Source organism: Tachysurus fulvidraco, chromosome 10, assembly GCF_022655615.1.
Source record: "Tachysurus fulvidraco isolate hzauxx_2018 chromosome 10, HZAU_PFXX_2.0, whole genome shotgun sequence".
Taxonomy (NCBI): domain Eukaryota; kingdom Metazoa; phylum Chordata; class Actinopteri; order Siluriformes; family Bagridae; genus Tachysurus; species Tachysurus fulvidraco.
In genome coordinates, this window is record NC_062527.1 from 7,195,757 (window position 1) to 7,216,577 (window position 20,821).

The 20,821-nt window shown below is 39.6% G+C and overlaps 1 protein-coding gene across 4 annotated transcripts in view; it reads right to left on the bottom strand.

Annotated features, from left to right (window-relative positions):
• Window positions 1–6,300: 6,300 nt before the first annotated feature.
• plxnb2b (plexin b2b) overlaps window positions 6,301–20,821 on the bottom strand; it is a 134,788-nt gene continuing 120,267 nt past the window's right edge. For all 4 annotated transcript variants that reach the window (XM_047819372.1, XM_047819371.1, XM_047819370.1 and 1 more), the window contains 6 exons: window positions 19,487–19,647; window positions 11,919–12,066; window positions 11,740–11,804; window positions 10,288–10,363; window positions 10,130–10,204; window positions 6,301–9,778 (listed from right to left, as the gene is read on the bottom strand). In XM_047819372.1, coding sequence (XP_047675328.1) covers window positions 9,674–9,778; window positions 10,130–10,204; window positions 10,288–10,363; window positions 11,740–11,804; window positions 11,919–12,066; window positions 19,487–19,647 — 630 coding nt within the window. In that variant the 3' untranslated portion in view covers window positions 6,301–9,673. The remainder of the gene's footprint in view (window positions 9,779–10,129; window positions 10,205–10,287; window positions 10,364–11,739; window positions 11,805–11,918; window positions 12,067–19,486; window positions 19,648–20,821) is intronic.

Sequence of the window (20,821 nt, forward strand, 5' to 3'; positions counted from 1 at the left end):
CGGTAAGAGAGCCCGCCTCCTATGAACGCTATCATGTGGTTTTATTTATTTGTTTTATTTTAATTAAATAAAACGAATTAAAAACGATTTAAATAAACACACAAACACACACATACTCACAAACACACATACTCACACACACATTTTCGGTTTAGCAGAAAACGTAAACTCCATTCAGATTATATAATCCATATAGATCTGTGTATAAATTGTATATGTAAAGGTATATTTCTGGTGAATTTCAAGTTGTTTAAGTATATTAAATGTAAAGCGATAAAAAGTACTAATATTATAATCATTTACCAGTAAAAATTTATTTAAAAAAAACATTCAAAAGCACCACAAAATACTTTAATCAATGCAAAGGTTTCTCTAAAACCCGAGGCGACAAAGCTACGAATTAAAAAGTCTTAATAAAGGTCTTTAATACAACATTGCTGCAAACAGTTAGATTCCTGACATATCGGATTATTATTTTGATCGATTGTTTTTAGTTTTCTGAGGTATTTATTTGAGTTAATGACAACGCAAAATCTTCAATCGTTCTTAAAAAGCACTTTTAAGCTTTTTTCTTTTTTATATACTGTATTTAGTTGGAACGATTGACATGTCCTACTTAAAAATAGTCCTACTTAACAATCCTATATAATAACTGAAATGAAATATGTTTTTGAAAATTACAAAATAATTTGAATATGCAGAAGAATGGGATGGCAAGCTTCTCTTTAAAAGCCAAGTCATTTGATATAATATTCATGTAGTAAAATTCCATAAAATGTCATATTTAATTTTTTTTGGATGGTAAACTCCCTGAAAATCGGAATGAAGGATCGATATGTATTACTGTTTATTATATATATATATATATATATATATATATATATATATATATATATATATATATATATATATATATAAAATCCAATGGGTTTCTGTAAGCTTTCCAGATACTGAGCATCTCAGGGGTTTTTTTCTTCCTAAAAAGTGCAGTGGTGGCTCAGTGGTGCAGGTGCTTGTTTATTTCTCAGAAGGTCAGGGTTCAAGCCCAAAGACATCTGTTGGGCCCTTGAGCAAGCCTGTAAACCCCATCTGCCCCAGGTGTGCCCTATCATGTCTGACCCTGGCTTCCAACAAGATAAGCAAAAAAATAATAATTTCACTGTGCTATACTGTATGTGACAAATAAAGGCTTCTTCCTCTCCCACTCATGACCAGTGGTTGTTTTCTCTACAGCTTTAACTTGACAGGAGCAATGCTAGCAGCACACTTCTCAGAGAAACAGCAGACAAATGTGGTCTCTTTTTTGGCATCAGATTAAGTAAAGTAAAACTTTTCAAAACAACATTGCAGAAGTCCAGCTTGGTCACGGCTTTCAGCTTTGCTCTACTCATGGACGCTCACTGACACTCAGATCACTACTCAAAGCAAGAGAAAGAGTGAAATCACCAAAAAGATATATCATATGTCATACATGAGACCACCAGGCTCAGGGGTGGTCTGCTAGCCAAATATATTCTGTACGCATCACCTCTATTCCAGTGCAGATTCCCACTAAACCACACCCCAACCTGCTGCAATTACCTTCAGCAAGAGGAGCCCAAGTTCTAACTTGCTGGAGGCATAACACATTTCTAACGAGAGAAGTCTACTTGGGGACTGTACCCCATCAAAGGGGCTACACCAATGTCTGCCTTACAGGCTGGAGAACAGCATAGTACCACAGAGCATAGGAGGTCACCCGGTGTAAGATCAGAACACATCAAGCAGCTAGATTTGAGGGTGGTCAGTCCTGCCTTCAAAATCTTTTTTGGCGGTTCACAGGTCAGTATGTGTTGGTCCGCTTTGTTGTTAGTTCCATCAACAGACAGGATGTGCAGCTCTCTCCTCAGGTAGGCTTCACCAACTGGCCTCACCATCCACTCTACTGCAAAATCTTACCATACTGTGCAGAATTCAGTAACTAGCTCATTCAGTACTACCCTTGGTTGACCTTGTTAGTCAGATGATTCCCAATGCCTCCAGCATGATGACTCCCAATGCCTCCAGCATGATGACTCCCACCACAATGCTTCACTGTAGGTAAGGTCTTATTGAGCAATAAACTCAATGAGCTCTGTCTTGTTTATAGGATAATTAGTCCCATTAGACCATAACACATTTTGCCACAGGATTTGGGGTATTTTATTTGGGCTATGGTGTTTTTTCCCCATCTAGTCTCCCTACCCCATACCTCACACATTTGGAGAATATGAGTGATTGTGGTCACATGCAAGGAGTGATCAGTATTTTGCTCCTCTAACATCGCTGCAGATCTCGGCAGCCTCCCTGATTCGTTTTTTTTTTCTCGTTCTTTCATCAGTTTTGGAGGTACACCATGTTTTTTTTTAGTAATGCCACCGTGCTGTTCCATTTTCCCCACTTATTGATGATGGTCTTCACACTGTTCCATGTACATTTGATGTTTCGAAAATTCATTCATACCTCTCTAATGATCGATACCTTTCCACAGTGAAATTCTGTACATACGCTGAAAACTATAAATGGCTTCAGCATTTGAAAAAAGAAGGTGTAATAGAAAAATGTTGTGAAAAACAAAAATGAACATTGAACATTCTTTACCAATACACACACACACACACACACACACACACACACACACACACACACACACACACACACACACACACACACAAACTGTTTTCCAAACTTCACACTAAGCTTAAAAGATAAGAACTTTGCAGATGTATGGGAAATAACTGTGTGACACTTGCCACAACGACATGATTAGTGGATGACAAGATCAGTGGAAGACGCCACACGGACACATAATTATGAACTTTAGGTCCAGCATCTTGTATAAATAGAGAACTGCTTTACAAACCAACTAACACACTCTGTTCAGACTTAGGTCGGGACAGATTGACTTCACACTTGCAAGTGTATTGAATAAATATGTTTGATATTCCACAGGACTTTGCTGCGTTCTTCTCTGCAACTTAGGAAAGAGTTCACTTGAACTATTATTTCTGATTAATAGAATAGAATTTCCCCCACAAAGGTGTCAAGAAAATCCTAATGTATTGAACCATTTTTATTTGATGTTAACCAGAATTCCTTGGGGAAGTCAGGGCCTAATGGTTAGAGAGTTTGACTCCTAACTCGGACCAGCAATACCACGACTGAGATGTCCTTGAGCAAGGCACCAAACCATCCCCAACTGCTCCAGGTGTGTGTTCATGGTGTGTGTGTGTTCACTGCTGTGTATTTGCACTTTGGATGGGTTAAATACAGAGAACAAATTCTGTGTATGGGTCATCATACTTAGCTGTATGTCACATCAGTTAATATATTATTATTTTGAACAGAAGTTCTAATGTGATCACACTGTTCAGTCAGTAAAAGGGTGTGCACACTTATGCAATTAGGTTTTTGTGCATTTTTTTAGTTTAGTGACCGTTTGCTTTGCTGAACTCAACCTGTAAACATGGTGTACCAGTGTTCTTCAGCGATCCATGCTACTGTAGCTTTTATGTGGGATCAGAGCAGACGGTACAGACTTCACTTCCTACACACAGCGATGATCCCTGGTCACCTACAACCCTCTAAATTCCCATTTCCTTGATTTAGTTTGATAGTCGTTTTTCAGTGAAACTAGCTCCTCGTTTTTTATGCAAGGACTTGTGGTCACTAGTAGCTGAAAAAGTGCTCATTGTTTCATGCTATAAATATTTACAGGAAACTGTGAAACTTTTTATAGCATCTTTTAGAAACACATTTTAACAGACTTTGGGACACATTAATTCTAATCTCAGATTATTCTGGACAGATTATAAGGGGCGAACCGATACGTAAGAGCTGTCTTTGAAATTTGAAGCAATTTTGAAGTACAGGTCTAAATTAAAAATTTCAGTCCTTGAAAAATACAAAACCTCCAACAGCCCAAAGTCACATTTACGGAGTGACTTACAGTTTTCACCTTATAAAACAGGTGAGTTAAGGGTTAAGTACTTTGCTTAAAACCCTAGCAGTTTTGTAAGATTTGTACTCACAACCTTCTGCTCATTACCCCAACACCTTTAACACCTAGCTACCACTTCATTTTACAGGTTCACAGTCACAAAATAAATGTGGAAATGAGTAAAGTGCGGCAGTGCAGTGGAGACACATAGAGTAGCATCATTGTGCTGGAAATTTCTCAGCTTAGTGTCCTTGAGCTCAGTCTTACAGACCATTGTACACTTTTTTTTTGCTTTTATGAAACATTGTGCACTCCATGCATTACTTTTTTCTTTTTTCCCCTCTTCAACAACTTTATACTTTAAACACTCCAGGACTAAAAGAACTACAGTACATATACTACAGACATTAAGTCCAAACTGCTCTTCTACAAAACACTGTGTGTATTTTACCAAGTCCAGCTATGGAAAAAGGCCAACAAATTATACAGTATTTTGCCCAAAGAAACAGAGGAACCTGGGTTACTCTCTGAGCATCTCAGTGTAAAACACATATTATTCTATGCTTTCCTGCACCTTCGGGATGACTGACACATCCATCACACTCACCCGCAGCATCTGCTTATGTGGCCAAGCGATGCGGTACTGATCATAACAACACATGAAACACAACTCGATCTGCTTGTTTAATTATTGTCTCAATTCCTTATTTATTTTTTTTTGTATGTAAACTGAAAAAGAAAATAATACATTTAAGAATGAGTGAAGCGTGAGAAGAAGGGATTAACCATGGCTGCAGGTTAGAATATAACACTAACACACACACACACACACACACACACACACACACACAGACACTCATTGAGTGATGAACCATAAGTGATGCCTCTAGCTGAGATGGAAGGAAGCATGCGAGCGTTTAAATCATTATGTTCTCAGTAAGAAACACAACAATTTTTTTCTAAAGCGTTTTATTCATTTGATTTGATTGATTGAGCAGCCATGTGAAGCACGGCCTTCTGGACTGAAAAGCCCACAAATGCTGAGAGTTTTTTTTTTATTCTAAAAATATAATCAAGGAAAAGGAGTCTAGCTTGCTGCAGTGTAATAACACTTTTGCTGGCCTTTAACTCCTCTTACAATTACAGGTCACGGTGACTTTCCTCTTTTCTGGTTCAATGACCCATGAGGAATTCTCAGTAATGGAAAGTATTTATTCGAATTCGTGTCTGTCTGAGATGGTTTTCCATTATATATTTTTCCATTCTGTTTTTGTTTGTGGCGATGAGGTGTGTGTGTGTGTGTGTGTGGTACTGTATGAGAGACCACATAAGCATATCTTGCTGTTGTTCAATTTGTTTTGGTTCCATGGGACTTTGTCTTCACTTTGATTTTTTTCTCTTTGGCACAAAGCAGTGTCAGCTTTCATCTTTTTTTTTTTTTTTTTTTTTTAGATTTACTTATTTATTCAATGATTTAATTAATTTCCCTTTGCTCGTGCTTTTTTGGGACTTTGTTGGGATCCCTGGATTAATACTCTTATTGTTAGGTATTGTTGTTTTTTTTTTTTGGACACAGCTTGTTGCTTTAGATGCAGATTCATTTGAATTACTTCAATTATTCTTGAGTTAAAGTAAAAAATAAAAATAAAGAATAAAAGATTAACTCTTTTCCCCAGAGGCCAGAAATGTTGTTTCATCCTGGTTGGTTGTGTTCATATTGATGATTGAATGTCATCTCACTCCACTGTGGTGTTAATATGAAGCTCATATGAAAGTAGACACTCAGGATTTTGTAAAGTTTCTTCAATATTTCTGTTTTCTTTTCCTCTAGAATACTAGGAATGATATATTCATAGAGAAGATCCAAATAAACAAAACGGTTTCTTATTTTTTCCACCCAAATGTTTGTATCTTCAGAGTAAATGTTGATATCAAACCCATTTCCTGCTCTCTGAAATACTTTAAGTACTGTATTTGTTCATCTAAAAAGCAGCTCAAATTTATCGTCAACACTAAAATTCAGTGTAAAAGACAATCACATGTCTCACACTGGAAGCCAACACAGTCCTGACTCGCTTTATATCTGACTCACAGACACGACATCATTCATTACTTTATACTGATTTTAGACTGCCCATAAGTCCATATCCAGTGGACCGGTCAATGTTTAAGTTAAGATAATTTAACCAATATGAAGGCAATTTAAAATGCTACTAACAGTAAACAGTGACAACACACATCTGACCACTTTTTCCATCAACATTAATAAGGACACGATCTCATTACAGGTTACACGGCACATGTTCGTTCGGTGAGAAAACAAAACACACAGAGAGAGGCGATGAAATGGAAGTGTCTCTTTATTGATGTAAGGGCACAAGGTGTTTTGTCAGGCCTTGACCCTTGCTGAGCGGCGAGCACTTCAGTACAAACAGATTAGGCATGTAAGAACTCTTCTGAGGTGCCGGGCCTGAAAGAGCCACGGCTAATCTTTATTCTTCTGCCTTACTGTACCGTACAGTCCCAGGAATCTTGGTTCACTATACAACCACAAGGAAGGGGGGAAGAAAGAAACATTTCGATAACAGCACGACATAATCGCCATTTTCCAGGACTTCAAATGCATAGGATATTACACAAGAATACATTGCTGACAGATTTTGCTTTTTCTGTTGATACAAAGGCAATATAATAATATCATAAGACATGAAAGAATAAAAATAACTGCACAGCAGTAAGAAGGTCATCGAGTATAGATTTTTTTTTCATACACACTATGGAATAGCATAAAAACAAATTATAGCTCTAAGGGATAACACGCCAGTGAAACACCCTGTGCTACTCAACACTTCTATTGAAGATTCTCCGTTTGGATGAGAAATAAAAAGCAAAGTCGCAGACGCTTTGGGGGGAATTATTTTACATTCACCACAGCTCAGTTTAGTTCAGACTAATCTAAGCTTGTTCCCAATACAACTACAAAAGCACACACAACCCACACACACTCACACTCATACACACACAAACACAAGCCAAAGACGTCCCAAAGATGCACACTAATATAAAAACTGCCTTTTTCTCTCTTATTTGATTAGCCTATTGGCACATTGTGACTACGGCACAAAAAAATCGATCCTACTTACACTCGACATCACGGCTGCAAATACACTGCAAGCACCCTAGGACTAAAACTTGCCATTATCACCAAATATCATCGATAATCAACAAAAAAAGGTGTAACACTTATCATTTTAAGGCACATTTTGGTGAAAGAAAGGCTGAAAGAAGCTTTACATTGAGCTCGAGGAATGGGGAGAAGGGTTTGGTCTCCGGTCGTGAACGGAAATGAAAAACGAGGAATGTATCAGCGCGGCGTTTTAAAAAAGCACAGTGTCAGCAGCCCACATGCAATTAAGATCAAACACGGCTCCCGCTGCTTTCATTGCAGCACGAGGGGAATTGAGTGGGCAGTGCCAAGCGCCACAAGGCTTCTTCACAACGCCCCACACTGTTACGCGACAAAACAGACCAGTGTTACTTCAAAGAGGAACTCCCACTATTCACAGACGGAAACGTATCAGACTGGCAGTTAAATCAGGGGCAAGACAAGCCCTGAGAGGTACAGCTTAAAACAACGACAACAACAACAACAACACAAAGGGATTTGTGGTGATGAAGATGCAGTTCTGACTGAACAAAAGAACCTGATCTCAGTCACCCTTGAGTTTTGTGTGATCCCAAATCTGATCCTAGATCAATATGGAAAGCAACAGCTTCATACTGTAATAATAATAATAATAATAAAAAAATAAAAGACTAACATAAAAACATAAATATAATACTCAACAACGGAGAGAAGTAATCATGTGTATTGCAGTATTCGGTGCTTACATTTCTGACATCTAGAGGTATGAGGAGTACAAATGTACAAATAAAAAGAACAGCAGGAGAATTCAAATGTTTGTTTACGAATAAAGGCTGTTTACGATGCAATCCAGATCAGATTAAGCAAAAACACATCTGTTTAGTTTAGAACCAGGGCGTAAGTAGCCACTTGTTCTCTTATGTGCTCTGTCGTTCGTTTTCGCTCTTCACTGAAACAGACGACCGAATCGATTGGATTCAGAGATTCTCGAATTCAAAAGCAACATGTTTTGTGTGTCTACTGTTCAATTCAATTCAAGTTTATTTGTATAGCGCTTTTTACAACGGACATCGTCTCAAAGCGGCTTCGTAGAACATAAACATAGAACAAAAGGTTATTTTAAAGAATAATATAAAGATTAATAGAATACAAAATTAAAGATTAATATTAGACATATTTAATTGTGTTTGTATTTATCCCCAATGAGCAAGTCTGAGGTGACTCAGGTGACTTTGGGGAGGAAAAACCTCCCTTAGATGGTAAAGGTAGAAACCTTGAGAGGAACCAGACTCAAAGGGGAACCTCATCCTCATATGGGTGACACCGGAGGGTGTGATTATAAATATACGATGATCTCCTGGCGAGGAATAAAAATGTACATAGTGTGAAATGTTTCGAGGCTACAACAGAGCATCAAAAGAGGACAAAAAAGTGAAACTCCAACTCATAACCTGGACAAAACAGAGAGCTCAGAGAGAGAGAGAGCTCTTTGTTGATATTAGTACAGAGCTGCTATTAAAAAAAAAAAAGTCTACGGAGCGTTTGATTCATTTACGTCAGGGAAATATAGGCATGCTATAATAATAATCATCTCAGGGAAATGAACTGCCATCAACTTTTAGTACGTTGCACCCTAAACAGTGAAAAACACCACTGCAACATGTTACTATAACAATTAATGATCTGAACAAAAGGCTGAACACAAATAAGGAACTTTTTTTCTTCTCTTCATAGAAAAATGACACACCTTGTGTTGAGAGACTTTCCACTTTGAATATTATTGTCTAAACCGAATCTCGTCTGTGCGCTATTGTGAGTTAATGGTACGGACAGGAAGTGTGCTGCGATGGATCATAACGCTGGCTTCTTTTTAGGTTGCTAAGGCGACGCCAAAAGCTCAGCAGGTCTGGAACAGTAGTAAACACCACAAGCCCTGCTGTGACACGCGTCTATGTGCTTACAGACAACGAGCGTGTTCTGTGTTTGATGAAGAATGCACACAAGTCATGACTCCAAGATGAACACACACAAGTGAGCACACACAAGCGCGCACACACACACACACACACACACACACACACACACACACACACACACACACACACACAAAACAATGCTCAGTATCAATGACCAAGCAACTCCCATTTGGTCAGATTTTAGGCATCCTGTGTGTGAACAATTAGCATTCAACTTACTAACACACACACACACACACACACACACACACACACACACACACACACACACACACACACACACACACACACACACACACACCAAACAAAATCAACACAAGGCTGTCAATTTAAAAAGTTATTTCTTCCTTATAAAGCTTTCCGCATAAAGACTGCACGTTAAAAAAAATAGATAATACAATTTTTAAAACCTTTTCTTTCTCTACACAGGAAGAAATTCAACATCTGATTATATTTATATGCTAATTACACACAAGGGACTTTTATTCTTTAAGCGTTCCTTCTTCTGCCCCATGGACTTGAGTGTGACGTGACCGGTGGCGGTTTCAATACCACCTCGGTTTCTTTCTCTCCGTCTGTCTCACTGTGAGTGGGTTACAGATCTGTCACTTTGTTCTCGAGAGCGGCGGCTATCTGCTGGAGTCGCATGGCGAGCTGCTTACACTGAGCCGCAGGGTCTTCATCCAGAGCCATGATGATCTGTGTGTGTGTGTGTGAGAGAGAGTGGGGGAAGGAGGGGCAGAGAGAGAGAGAGAGGAGAGAAGGGGGAGGGGAAGAGAGAGGGGGGGGGACAGAAAGAGAGGAGGGAGAGAGAGAGAGAGGATAGAGAGAGAGGGGAGGGGGAGAGAGAGAGAGAGAGAGAGAGAGAGAGAGAGAGAGGAGGGAGAGAAAGGGAGAGATGAAGTAAACAAGAGTGAAAGTCACACTAAAACCCACTCTAAGGATGTAAATATATTAAAGCCACCACAGGAACATTAGACTTCCAGAACTCTATTTGCACCATGTCCTCTATCATCTAACGTGGAATAGTGTGTGTGTAAGCACTTTTACCTCCTTATAGTATTTGCTGGCGTACTGGTACAGCTGATGGAGGGCAACTTGTGTATTCAGTTTGTCGGTATGAGCCTAAGGACAGATTGAACATCAGTAAACAGGCGCACAGGAGGCAGTGAGGGAAACAGAGGAAAGCAGGAAGGAGCCCTTCTCACCCGTGACACTTCAGCTAAGTGTGTGTTCATGTCCTGGTCACTGACTGGCACCATGACTCGGATTCCTTTGTAGTAACTGTAGGATTGAGATAATCAGGTTCATTAATAGTGACATTATAAAAAAAACAGAACGATAGCTTAAAACTAAACAAAGGTGTTAAAGCCATGAATTTCTTCTGTATTTAGACTGAGTAAGAAACAACTGTAGCTTTTTAACATGAGTAATATTTCTTTCAGGAGGGCACGGTGGCTTAGTGGGTAGCACGTTTGCCTCACACCTCCAGGGTTGGGGGTTCGATTCCCGCCTCCACCTTGTGTGCGTGGAGTTTGCATGTTCTCCCTGTGCCTCGGGGGTTTCCTCCGGGTACTCCGGTTTCCTCCCCCGGTCCAAAGACATGCATGGTAGGTTGATTGGCATCTCTGGAAAATTGTCCGTAGTGTGTGAGTGTGTGAGTGAATGAGAGTGTGTGTGCCCTGTGATGGGTTGGCACTCCGTCCAGAGTGTATCCTGCCTTGATGCCCAATGACGCCTGAGATAGGCACAGGCTCCCCGTGACCCGAGAAGTTCGGATAAGCGGTAGAAAATGAATGAATGAATGAATATTTCCTTCACACATGATTTCACGATACATTTAGAATTATTATTGTGCACTGAGCTCCCTTTTTTTCTACAACCTTCCAACTGACTGGTGGAATGAACCACCAACCTCAATCTGGATACCAGAATCCATCATCATCATCATCTTCAAAAAGAAATTAATAAAAAATAAAAAACACCTAAATCTCCACCTCTTCTGTGAACTACTCCCATAAACTAATCCCTAACTTATTCCCTGCTGCACTTTGTTCCTTTAGCTCTCAATTAAAATGCTTGGAGCAACTTATTTAAGTGTGAACATCAGCTTTATTTCTGAATTCGTTCTTGTTTTAACGCAAATTCCTTCCTGCTGAAGCCATCAAATGTTCAATAACCGAGACAGAAATGTCTAGCTCTAGTGAGCTCCTGTGAGCTCGTCTGAACTCTCGCTGGTCCCGTTTCAATCACCCGCTGTGTATCTGAGCAACAATATACTGTATTCTCTCCTATATTCCTATAATCCATTATCGATGAGAGACAATTAAAGTCTTCGCTGTCTTATGTGGAGCTCATTGCACATCACACCACAGAAACGTCTGTGTACACATGACGTGTAGCGGACACTAGCGATGCTCAGTACAAAAAGATTTCTATCCTAACACCTCTGTTTGTTGAGCAAAGCTCTGAAAATGCATTATTATTAGTGTGGACATGGCCTATAAAAAAGGAGGAAAAGTCGCAAATGAGACCTTGAGACTTTTAGTCATGATTTGTTGTATATCAGGAAGCAAGACATCTGTTACATAGACACACGAGGGACTGTACACAAAAAGCCTTCTAAAAAAAAGTGACGTGTTGAGAATAATAAGACTTACTCATCCACCATCTTTTTGTATGTGGAGATCTCCTTTGCATAGAGAAGTTTGTTGCTTGGGGAGTCCTGGAGGAGACAGGAAAATGTTATTAGACTGTATGTATTGTTTATAGTCATCGTGTGATTTTCGATCCAGGCGTTCGTGTCTGTTCTCAGGAAACTGCCGCGCTTGTCACTCACCCTGCTGAGTTTGTGCTCCGATTTAGTGCAGGCATCCATGAAGGTCTGAGCGATGACCGATAACGACGCATCCACTACTTCTGTCACGTGGACGTCGAAGATGAAATGAGGGTTCTTCAGAATGTTCACCCAGAACCTAAGCGGGAGACTGCAGAGAAGAACGGCAGACAGAAAGACATGACCTTAGAATATAGCCTTAAGCAGTGAAGCCCTAATCATCATTAGTTCTAGCAGTGATTGTAGCTCCCAACAGGCCTAATATGGCAAGCTGTTCGAATGAAAATATGTGTAAGGGGATTTAATAAATTCGGCTCAACTGAATACTGATCTGATGCCTGCAGCCACAGAAAAAAATTCTGATTATGTATAAAAAAAATCCATATTCATCCTTGAACCCCAATGTGCTCTGAAAATGACAAATTTCTTTTGAGCTTCTGCATTACAGTAAACAAAAGGATGCTAAATTTGTGTAGAGAACCTGAGAACATTTATCAAACCCTCCGCTGCACTCGGGCTGCATGTGATAACAGTACTGAAAAAGTTCTGCAACCTCAGACATTTTTCAGTACCGTTACTAATGAGATTTAGAAAGTAATACCAGCTTTCTTAACAGTAACAGAATTTACAGTATATATACATGTGTGTAATATGAACTAATATATTTTAAGCTTATTATCATTATATGTGTGGAAGTGAATTGTACTTCGAAGCCAAGACCCGTGATGTTTTTGCTAACATCGAGAGGAACGATGTGACTGAGCGAGCGCCACTCTCTCATTGTTAATGCTACACTGTTGTCACGCCATCAGCAAACTTGAATCCCGCTTGGCGACACAGTCATGGGTGTAGAGCAGGGAAGACAGAACACGGGCCAATTTTCTTCCAATTTGTTCATTTCCCACCACTAGCTAGTCATGCTTCCATGCGAGGAGTGTGAAGGCTAACACATGCTTCCTCCGAGCCAGCCTCTGCATCATTTCACTTGGGAAGGAAGTCGCATGCATAAATAAGCTCAAACACACTCACAATCGGTTAGTGTTGCTCTGGGGTACAGAGGAGAGACGAAAGTCATCGCTACAAGACGAAGAGCACGGACGAATTCTGCACTCTTGGAGTGAGCACCATTTGTATGAGCAAAAGCTATTGCGTCTTCACCCAATCTGATTGTGTGGTAACTCAAGAGGTTTGTAACACGAAGAGGTCTGTGTGGTGCAGATTTAATGTTCTGTGAAGCTTCTAAGAAGCAGATTTAGTGGTTTTTATAGTGGCGTGTTTTTTGAGGCGTGTTACCGAGGAGTGATGTACTGCGGTCTGGACAGGACAGGGGCTGCCAGTTGGTTGCTCTCAGCACTTCCCCAGAAGGCCGTGGGAACTGGCAGCTTTGTGTGTGTGTGTGTGTGTGTGTGTGTGTGTGTGTGTGTGTGTGTGTACTCTCATCAGGGATTTTCTCACCACTTCTGTAGTGAATGAGAGCTGGGACTTTTGAAAGCGCTGAGAAGTCACTGGTTAGCTCAACATGGCTTTAAAGAGTGCTTACCCCTTTACTTCAATTTTATAGTCCGAGCTCAGATCTCTGTGTCCCATACAACCCGCTTCTTAGCTAAGTATTGTTGATAAAATAAGCCTCATTTTGAATTCTAGTTATGATGCACAACTCCAGATGATGTCTGGCCTTACTGTCACCAGATTTGAAATCTTGGAGGAAAAAGTCACTGTCCATCTATAGTTTAACAAAAAAAAAAAAAAAAAAAATGCAGATCCTCAGCAGGTACATCATCACCTACACACTTTACTGATGAAGCCAGAGACGAATGTTGCATTTCTGTCCACATCGACCCGAGCAGACAGCTGTCTGACAGAGTCTATCAGGTTGGCAGACATGTTTTTATTTAAAATATGCAACCTGTAAAGTTATACTTATTTCAAAAAGAATCATGGTAAAGTATGCCGTGAAAACTTCTATCCTTGTTAACTGTTAACTCTCTTTGCTAATTAGGACAGCTATTGAACATATATTATGCAGATAAAATATCAGTCTTCAGAGGAAGAGTCCGTAAGATGACACGGACAAATCCTGCTAACCGATTGGCTGATTGGAACAAGTCCACCCTCCTGCTGGGACAAATTAATGTGGCACGTAATAACAGTTAATAGGTACGTTAAAAACATTTGCTCTTTTAGTCTGTTTAGAAATTGAAAGCCCTAGAATAAAGAACAAAGCACTAGGTAAAGAATAAAAACCTACAGCTGACTGGAGTTCTTTTATACCGAGCCTAACAAAAGAGGCTTCCATAACTACACCTTCTTGGCTATTGTTTGAGGTTTATATGCCGTGTGTGTGTGTGTGTGTGTGTGTGTGTGTGTGTGTATGTGTGTGTGTGTGTGTATATGCCTTGTGTGTGTGTGTTCACCCCTATTACTGATACGGGGCATTTGTGACATCATCTGATTAGGACACTGTACATTTGATACATAATCTGACACTGATACTCGGAATCTGTGTCATCCGTTCATTTTTTTTTGCAGGGATATCATCTACATACAGATGCTGTGTATCAGACCTCCAGTGTAAATATATGAATAATCTACAGTGGTGTGAAAAAGTGTTGGCCCCCTTCCTGATTTTTTTTTTTTTGCACGTTTGTCATACTTTAATGTTTCAGATCATCAAACAAATGTAACTATTATTCAAAGATAACACAAGTAAACACAACATGCAGGTTTTAAATGAAGGTTTTTATTATTAAGGGAAAACAAAATCCAAACCTACATGGCCCTGTGTGAAAAAGTGTTTGCCCCCCCTGTTAAAACATAACTGTGGTTTATCACACCTGAGTTCATTTCTCTAGCCACACCCAGGCCTGATTACTGCCACAGCTGTTTGCAATCAAGAAATGACTTAAATAAGACCTGACTGACAAACTGATGTAGACCGAAAGATCCACAAATGCTCCACATCGTGCTGAGATATAAAGAACAAATGAGAAAGAAAGTAATTGAGATCTATCGGTCTGGAAAAAGTTATAAAGCCATTTCTAAAGCTTTGGGACTCCAAACATGGAAAAACATGGAACAGTGGTGAACCTTCCCAGGAGTGGCCGGCCAACCAAAATTACCCAAAGAGTGCAGCGACGACTCATCCAAGATGTCACAAAAGACCCCACAACAACATCCAAAGACCTGCAGGTCTCATTTGCCTCAGTTAAGGCTCCACCATAAAAAAAGAGACTGGGCAAAAATGGCCTGCATGGCAGAGTTCCAAGACGAAAAATGAGACAAAAGTTGACCTTTTTGGAAGGTGTGTGTCCCAATACATCTGGTGTAAAAGTAACACTGCATTTCAGAAAAAGAGCATCATACAGACAGTAAAATATGGTGGTGGTAGTGTGATGGTCTGGGGCTGTTTTGGATCTTCAGGAAGACATGCTGTGATGAATGAAACCATGAATTCTGCTGTCTACCAAAAAATCCTGAAGGACAATGTGCGGCCATCTGTTCGTGACCTCAAGCTGAAGAGAACTTGGGTTCTGTAGCAGGTCAATGATCCAAAACACACCAGCAAGTCCACCTGTGATTGGCTGAAGAAAAACAAAATGAAGACTTTGGAATGTCCTGACCTGAATCCTATTGAGACGCTGTGGCATGACCTTAAAAAGGCGGTTCATGCTCGAAAACCCTACAATTTGGCTGAATTACAATTCTGCAAAGATGAGTGGACCAAAATCCCTCCACAGCGCTGTAACAGACTCCTTGCCATTTATCGCAAACGCTTGATTGCAGGTCTTGCTGCTAAGGGTGGCCTAACCAGTTATTCACTTTTTCACACAGAGCCATGTAGGTTTGGATTTTGTTTTCCCTTAATAATAAAAACCTTCATTTATAACCTGCATGTTGTGTTTACTTGTGTTTATCTTTGACTAAAATTGTAATATTTTTGATGATCTGAAACATTAAAGTGTGACAAATGTGCAAAAAAATCAGGAAGGGGGCCAACACTTTTTCACACCACCGTAAATAACCAAGCAGCACGACTTTGTTCTCATGTATAATCTCCCAGTTGCTGTAACCGAGCTGTGCTACAGTACACTAGCGGGAAATATTAACTGTAGCTAAACCCTGTGCATCGCTTCTGTTCTGAACAGATGCACACATCATGCATAATACATACGCACTCAAGTCTCTGTCTGCTAAAGTCATTTGAAACGATGTTTTATTTGCTTTAACTGTTTATTGATTTAATCCGAATAAGATTGAACAGAAGGTGAGAATGTATGTGTGCTTCACGCCAACTTCCCTCAACTCTAATATATGACCTGTATCTGCATTAATGCTATAATTCAAGTGATTTGCCAGTTTATTAGCGTTTAAATAGATGAAGCTAATACACTGGCATACATGCATTATTCATGTGAATTAATTCCAGCTGCTTTTAAATAGGATTTATGGTGACAAAGATAAAGATTTATCTCATAAAAAAAATCAGGAACAGAAGCTAGCTTGTAGTGTTTCATTTAAGGCACAGAACATTCATTCTAGTGTTTTAAAACCTTTATTCTTAAACTCACAGTAAGTTTCTATGGTAGACTGCAGACTAAATTGCTTTTCAGTCAAGAAATTTAATTACTTCCTTAGCTAAGTACAACAAATGTTGCTTTCCAAGGCTTATTTATCTTATAAAACTACATTAGAGATGAAAGTGTTGTGCTGTGTTTTGGGAAGACTCACGACGAATTAGTACAAAACTATTCTTACTAATTACTTTCATCATGAAAACGTTTCATCAAAATATAAAATCTTGCTATCTGGAAAATCTTTCAGAAGAATTTTTAAGGTGATTGTACTCCAGAACGGTTCCAGAGACTTGCGGAATCTATCACGGAGCACTGAAACGGTCTTGGTGGCTCTTTTTGGCCATATCGACTAAGAGTGTCCCAAATCACATACTTACAGTATGCACAAATCTGCATCATTTTAAGGTATAAACAATGTGAGTAGTGTACAGTACTTCAGGTACCTGCATGATTCTCATATTCAACTGTAAATGGGTGCTTGCTTATGTAGCACCGTCTTCGGTGGACATTTAACAAATGTCTTAAATCAGGGGTGTCAAACTCTGGTGTAATTTTATTTGGCCCGCGAGATCATATCAAATGTGCATTACAGCTGGCTAGCCACATGCTCCTCTAATACTACAAATCCCAGAATGCCTTGCCACTGTATTGACGCGTAGTCACGAACAGCATGCGCTCCTCATTCTCTGTTGACAATCGTTAACAACCATGTTACAGTCACATCGGGCAAGTTAATTCCACCCTCCACAAAAATGACCAAACGAAAGATGGACAATAGGAGCTTTCAAGACAGGCGGGAGGCAGATTATCTGTTCACGTATATAAAGAACAAACCTGTTTGTCTTGTGTGCTAACGGAGCTAACGTGTCTGTAACGAAAGTATATAACATAAGAAGACACTACGACACGAAACATGAGAAGTATAAGGACCTGGACGTAAAGCAGAAGCTCCAGAACTCGGAGGAGATGAAAAAAGTCTGGTTTCCCGGAAGATTATGTTCATGAAAGCAAAATCAAAAAGTGAAGCTGCTGTTAAAGCTGTTAAGCTTTATTGTGGCAGCAGAAACAGCAAAATCTGCCCGGCCCTTTAATGAGGGAGAGTTTGTCAAAAAGTGTATGGTCAAAGTTTGCGAAATGAACACCACAATTTCTTATGTGTTTGTAATATCAAGCTCTAGTTGTTCCAAATCCTGTGTTTAAGCAAAACTAAAGTTTGTTTCCACATAAAAAAGGTTGAACATTACAAATCAGTTGCAGTTCATTTTTCTTGGGAACTTGGGACGATCTCCTGAACTTCCTGTGAGTTCCGCAAGTGACGTCGAATCAAAGTGGCTGCTCTGCATGAACAGTACACAAATAGTCACTTCTTACCTTATAGCAAACACCATATACACAAATATAAGTATGGGCTTTAAATGAAACAACGTACAGACATATTCATTGGTTAAGTCAACAATCCTGACTGTACAGTTATGTAGAAGTTTAGTAGCTCTAATAAAAAACATGGAGCAGAAAAGATTTACAAAGTATAGAGTAAACCCTGCTTTGCTCTTCTGTCGTTTGTTATTATTCTTTTTTTTTTTTACTTTTTTTCTGCTTAAAACATAATACTTTATACTTGATGATCATCTCAGCCAAGGTACAAAAATCTTATACCACATGACCCTGTCTTCTCCTTATTTGAAGAGCTCCTGACATCAGCAACAGATTTTTTTGTATATTATCATCACAGCGTCACTGATCTTCGAATTCCCACCACAGGTACCGACAAAGCAGCAGCACGTCTGTTCCTAATGAGCCGTACGGAAGCCTTGTTGTGTCTCATCACGAAACAGCAGTGTTTAACAGTAAACTCGGCCTTTCCGCTATCGCGTGCTTTCTCTTAAATGCCGACTCTGCGCCGTCGCTCCACATTAGAGAACACGATGTTCTTTATGAATGAGGTCATTTATAAAATCTCATTTCTATACTGGTTTATTTGGATCTCTACTCGGCTCAAGGACGCAGAACACAACACATCCAGTGATGTTAAGTGGTACTTAAACTGAATCACAGATTAATATCTGCTACAGTTGGGGTCATAATTTGACACGATGTGCAGAATCTGCAAAATGTATACAAAATAGATCTTTTATTTATTTCTGTCCTGAATAAGTGATGTCACATAACAACACAAAGACCACAACACAATAATGACTACATTTACACAAAGTAACCAAACTTTAACCAAGCTTGAGTCATCAGCATCTTCCACATTTATGTCCTAATTATTAAAGGATTAACATTTTTTTCAGATTCTGCAAAAAGTATATAAACTTGTGACCCGTATATTTGATCCGTATGATGTACCTCAGGCAAACTGCCACACACCATGTTCTCCCACACAAACTCCCACACACCGAGACACACTCCCACATTTGCACTATGACTGAAGCAGAGCCCAGGACTGAATCAGGGCCTGCACATGCGCTTCCACGTGCTTTAAAGCCCAGTTAATAGATATGGGGAATTCTGTAGTTTACACTGGATTGATGCATCCCTCTGCGCTGCGAGAGAACAACAACAAAATAAAAAGCATGTGTAATAACAGCACAATTAAATTAACCAGGGACGTAATTACTATGTTTATTTGGTTGTTTGGCGGATTCCTTTTTAATAGGAACGGTCTCTGCTGAATTAGCAAAACAAAACAAGCACGTGAAGCCAGCAGTCTGATGATATTACTCATCATCCTTACTCACATTGCTCTAACCGACGCCGGTCTTTCCACAACCACAACAACTCATCAGCCAGAATAAATAAACATAGAGTTGACATTAATTTATGCAGCAGAGTCCCAAGAGAAGATTAGATACCCTGAATGTAAAATAGCAGGTCACAATCCTGCAGGATTGCTGAGATGTGTGTAGTAGTGTGTAACGTCTCAAACGGTCCTAGCTGCATAGACACACAAAACACACAAATACTTCAGGTCTTTTCTCACAGACGCAGACATACCTGTTGGTCTTCCAGATGTGGATGGTTTCCTCGTCCACATTTTCGTGCTTTAAGGCCTGCTCGTCTAGGAAGTCGAAAAAGTACTTTATGGCAGGTGGCACAACGGTTCCTGAACATAGAACACTGCGAAAGAAGTCGTCTACAAACTGCTGCAGCGTGCCCTAAAAGCACACAAACACACACACAAAGAGAGAGAAGCATAAATGCTGCGAAACTAATCAAAGTCTCTACATCTGTATTGTTTAGAGCAGATCAGCACACTAATGATGTCTAACTGAACATTCATGAGTCTTAATGACACATTGAGTATCTCTCTCTCTCTCTCTCTCTCTCTCTCTCTCTCTCTCTCTCTCTCTCTCTCTCTCACACACACAAACACACACACACACACACACACACACACACACACACACACACACACACACACACACACACACACACACACACACACACACACGAGAAGGAGATGTCTGGGTAAATTATTCTACCAAACTGCACAATGCTTACATTGAATACGGTTATTATTTTCATTACAATAACTGCACTAAATACTAAATGTATTTTATAAAAAATATAATCATTAAATTATGCATATTCAGAATGCATTCAGAAAAAGAATATCAACATTTTCCTAATTTTTTTAAATCGTTATATAAGGTATTTCTTTTCTTTTTTCTTTTTTTACCCTCTATGAATGCTAAAAAATGAAAATTTAAAAAGAAAATAATTTCTGGGGCATTCAAGCTGTTTGCTATCATACTAGAAAATTCTCCCTTTTTCACTGATCCTCCTGGAGCTTCTAGAAACTGATTAAAGTTCACTTGTGGTGAATTCATTTGATCCGGCATGACTTGGAGAAGCACAACTCTGTCTAAACAAAGTCGCACAGCAGACGATGCATGACAGAGCAACAAACATGCCATGATGTGAAAGGAATTGTCTGATAGACTTCAGAGACAGGACCGTGTTGAAGCACACACTTGGGGATAAGCAAAAAGAAAAAAGTGTCTCTCTGAAAATGCCGAAGAACACATTGGCTTCTGTCATTTATAAATACAGAAAATTTAGAGCAGCCAAGTCTCCTTGAGCTGGCCACCTGGTCAAACTGAGCTCACAAACTGTGTGGAAAAAGAGCATCGGTCTCTGCAGCACTTCGCTCCACAGTGCTGAATCACATGGAGTTGTCAAAAGGTTCCAGAGTTTTCTGTTTTAAAAAAAAAATCAAATATCAAACCCTTTGACCTGAATGTGCAGGAAACCAGGAACTATTCATTAACTGACCATCCCTACACATACAGTGAATCACGGTGGTGGCAGCCTCATGGCATGAAAATG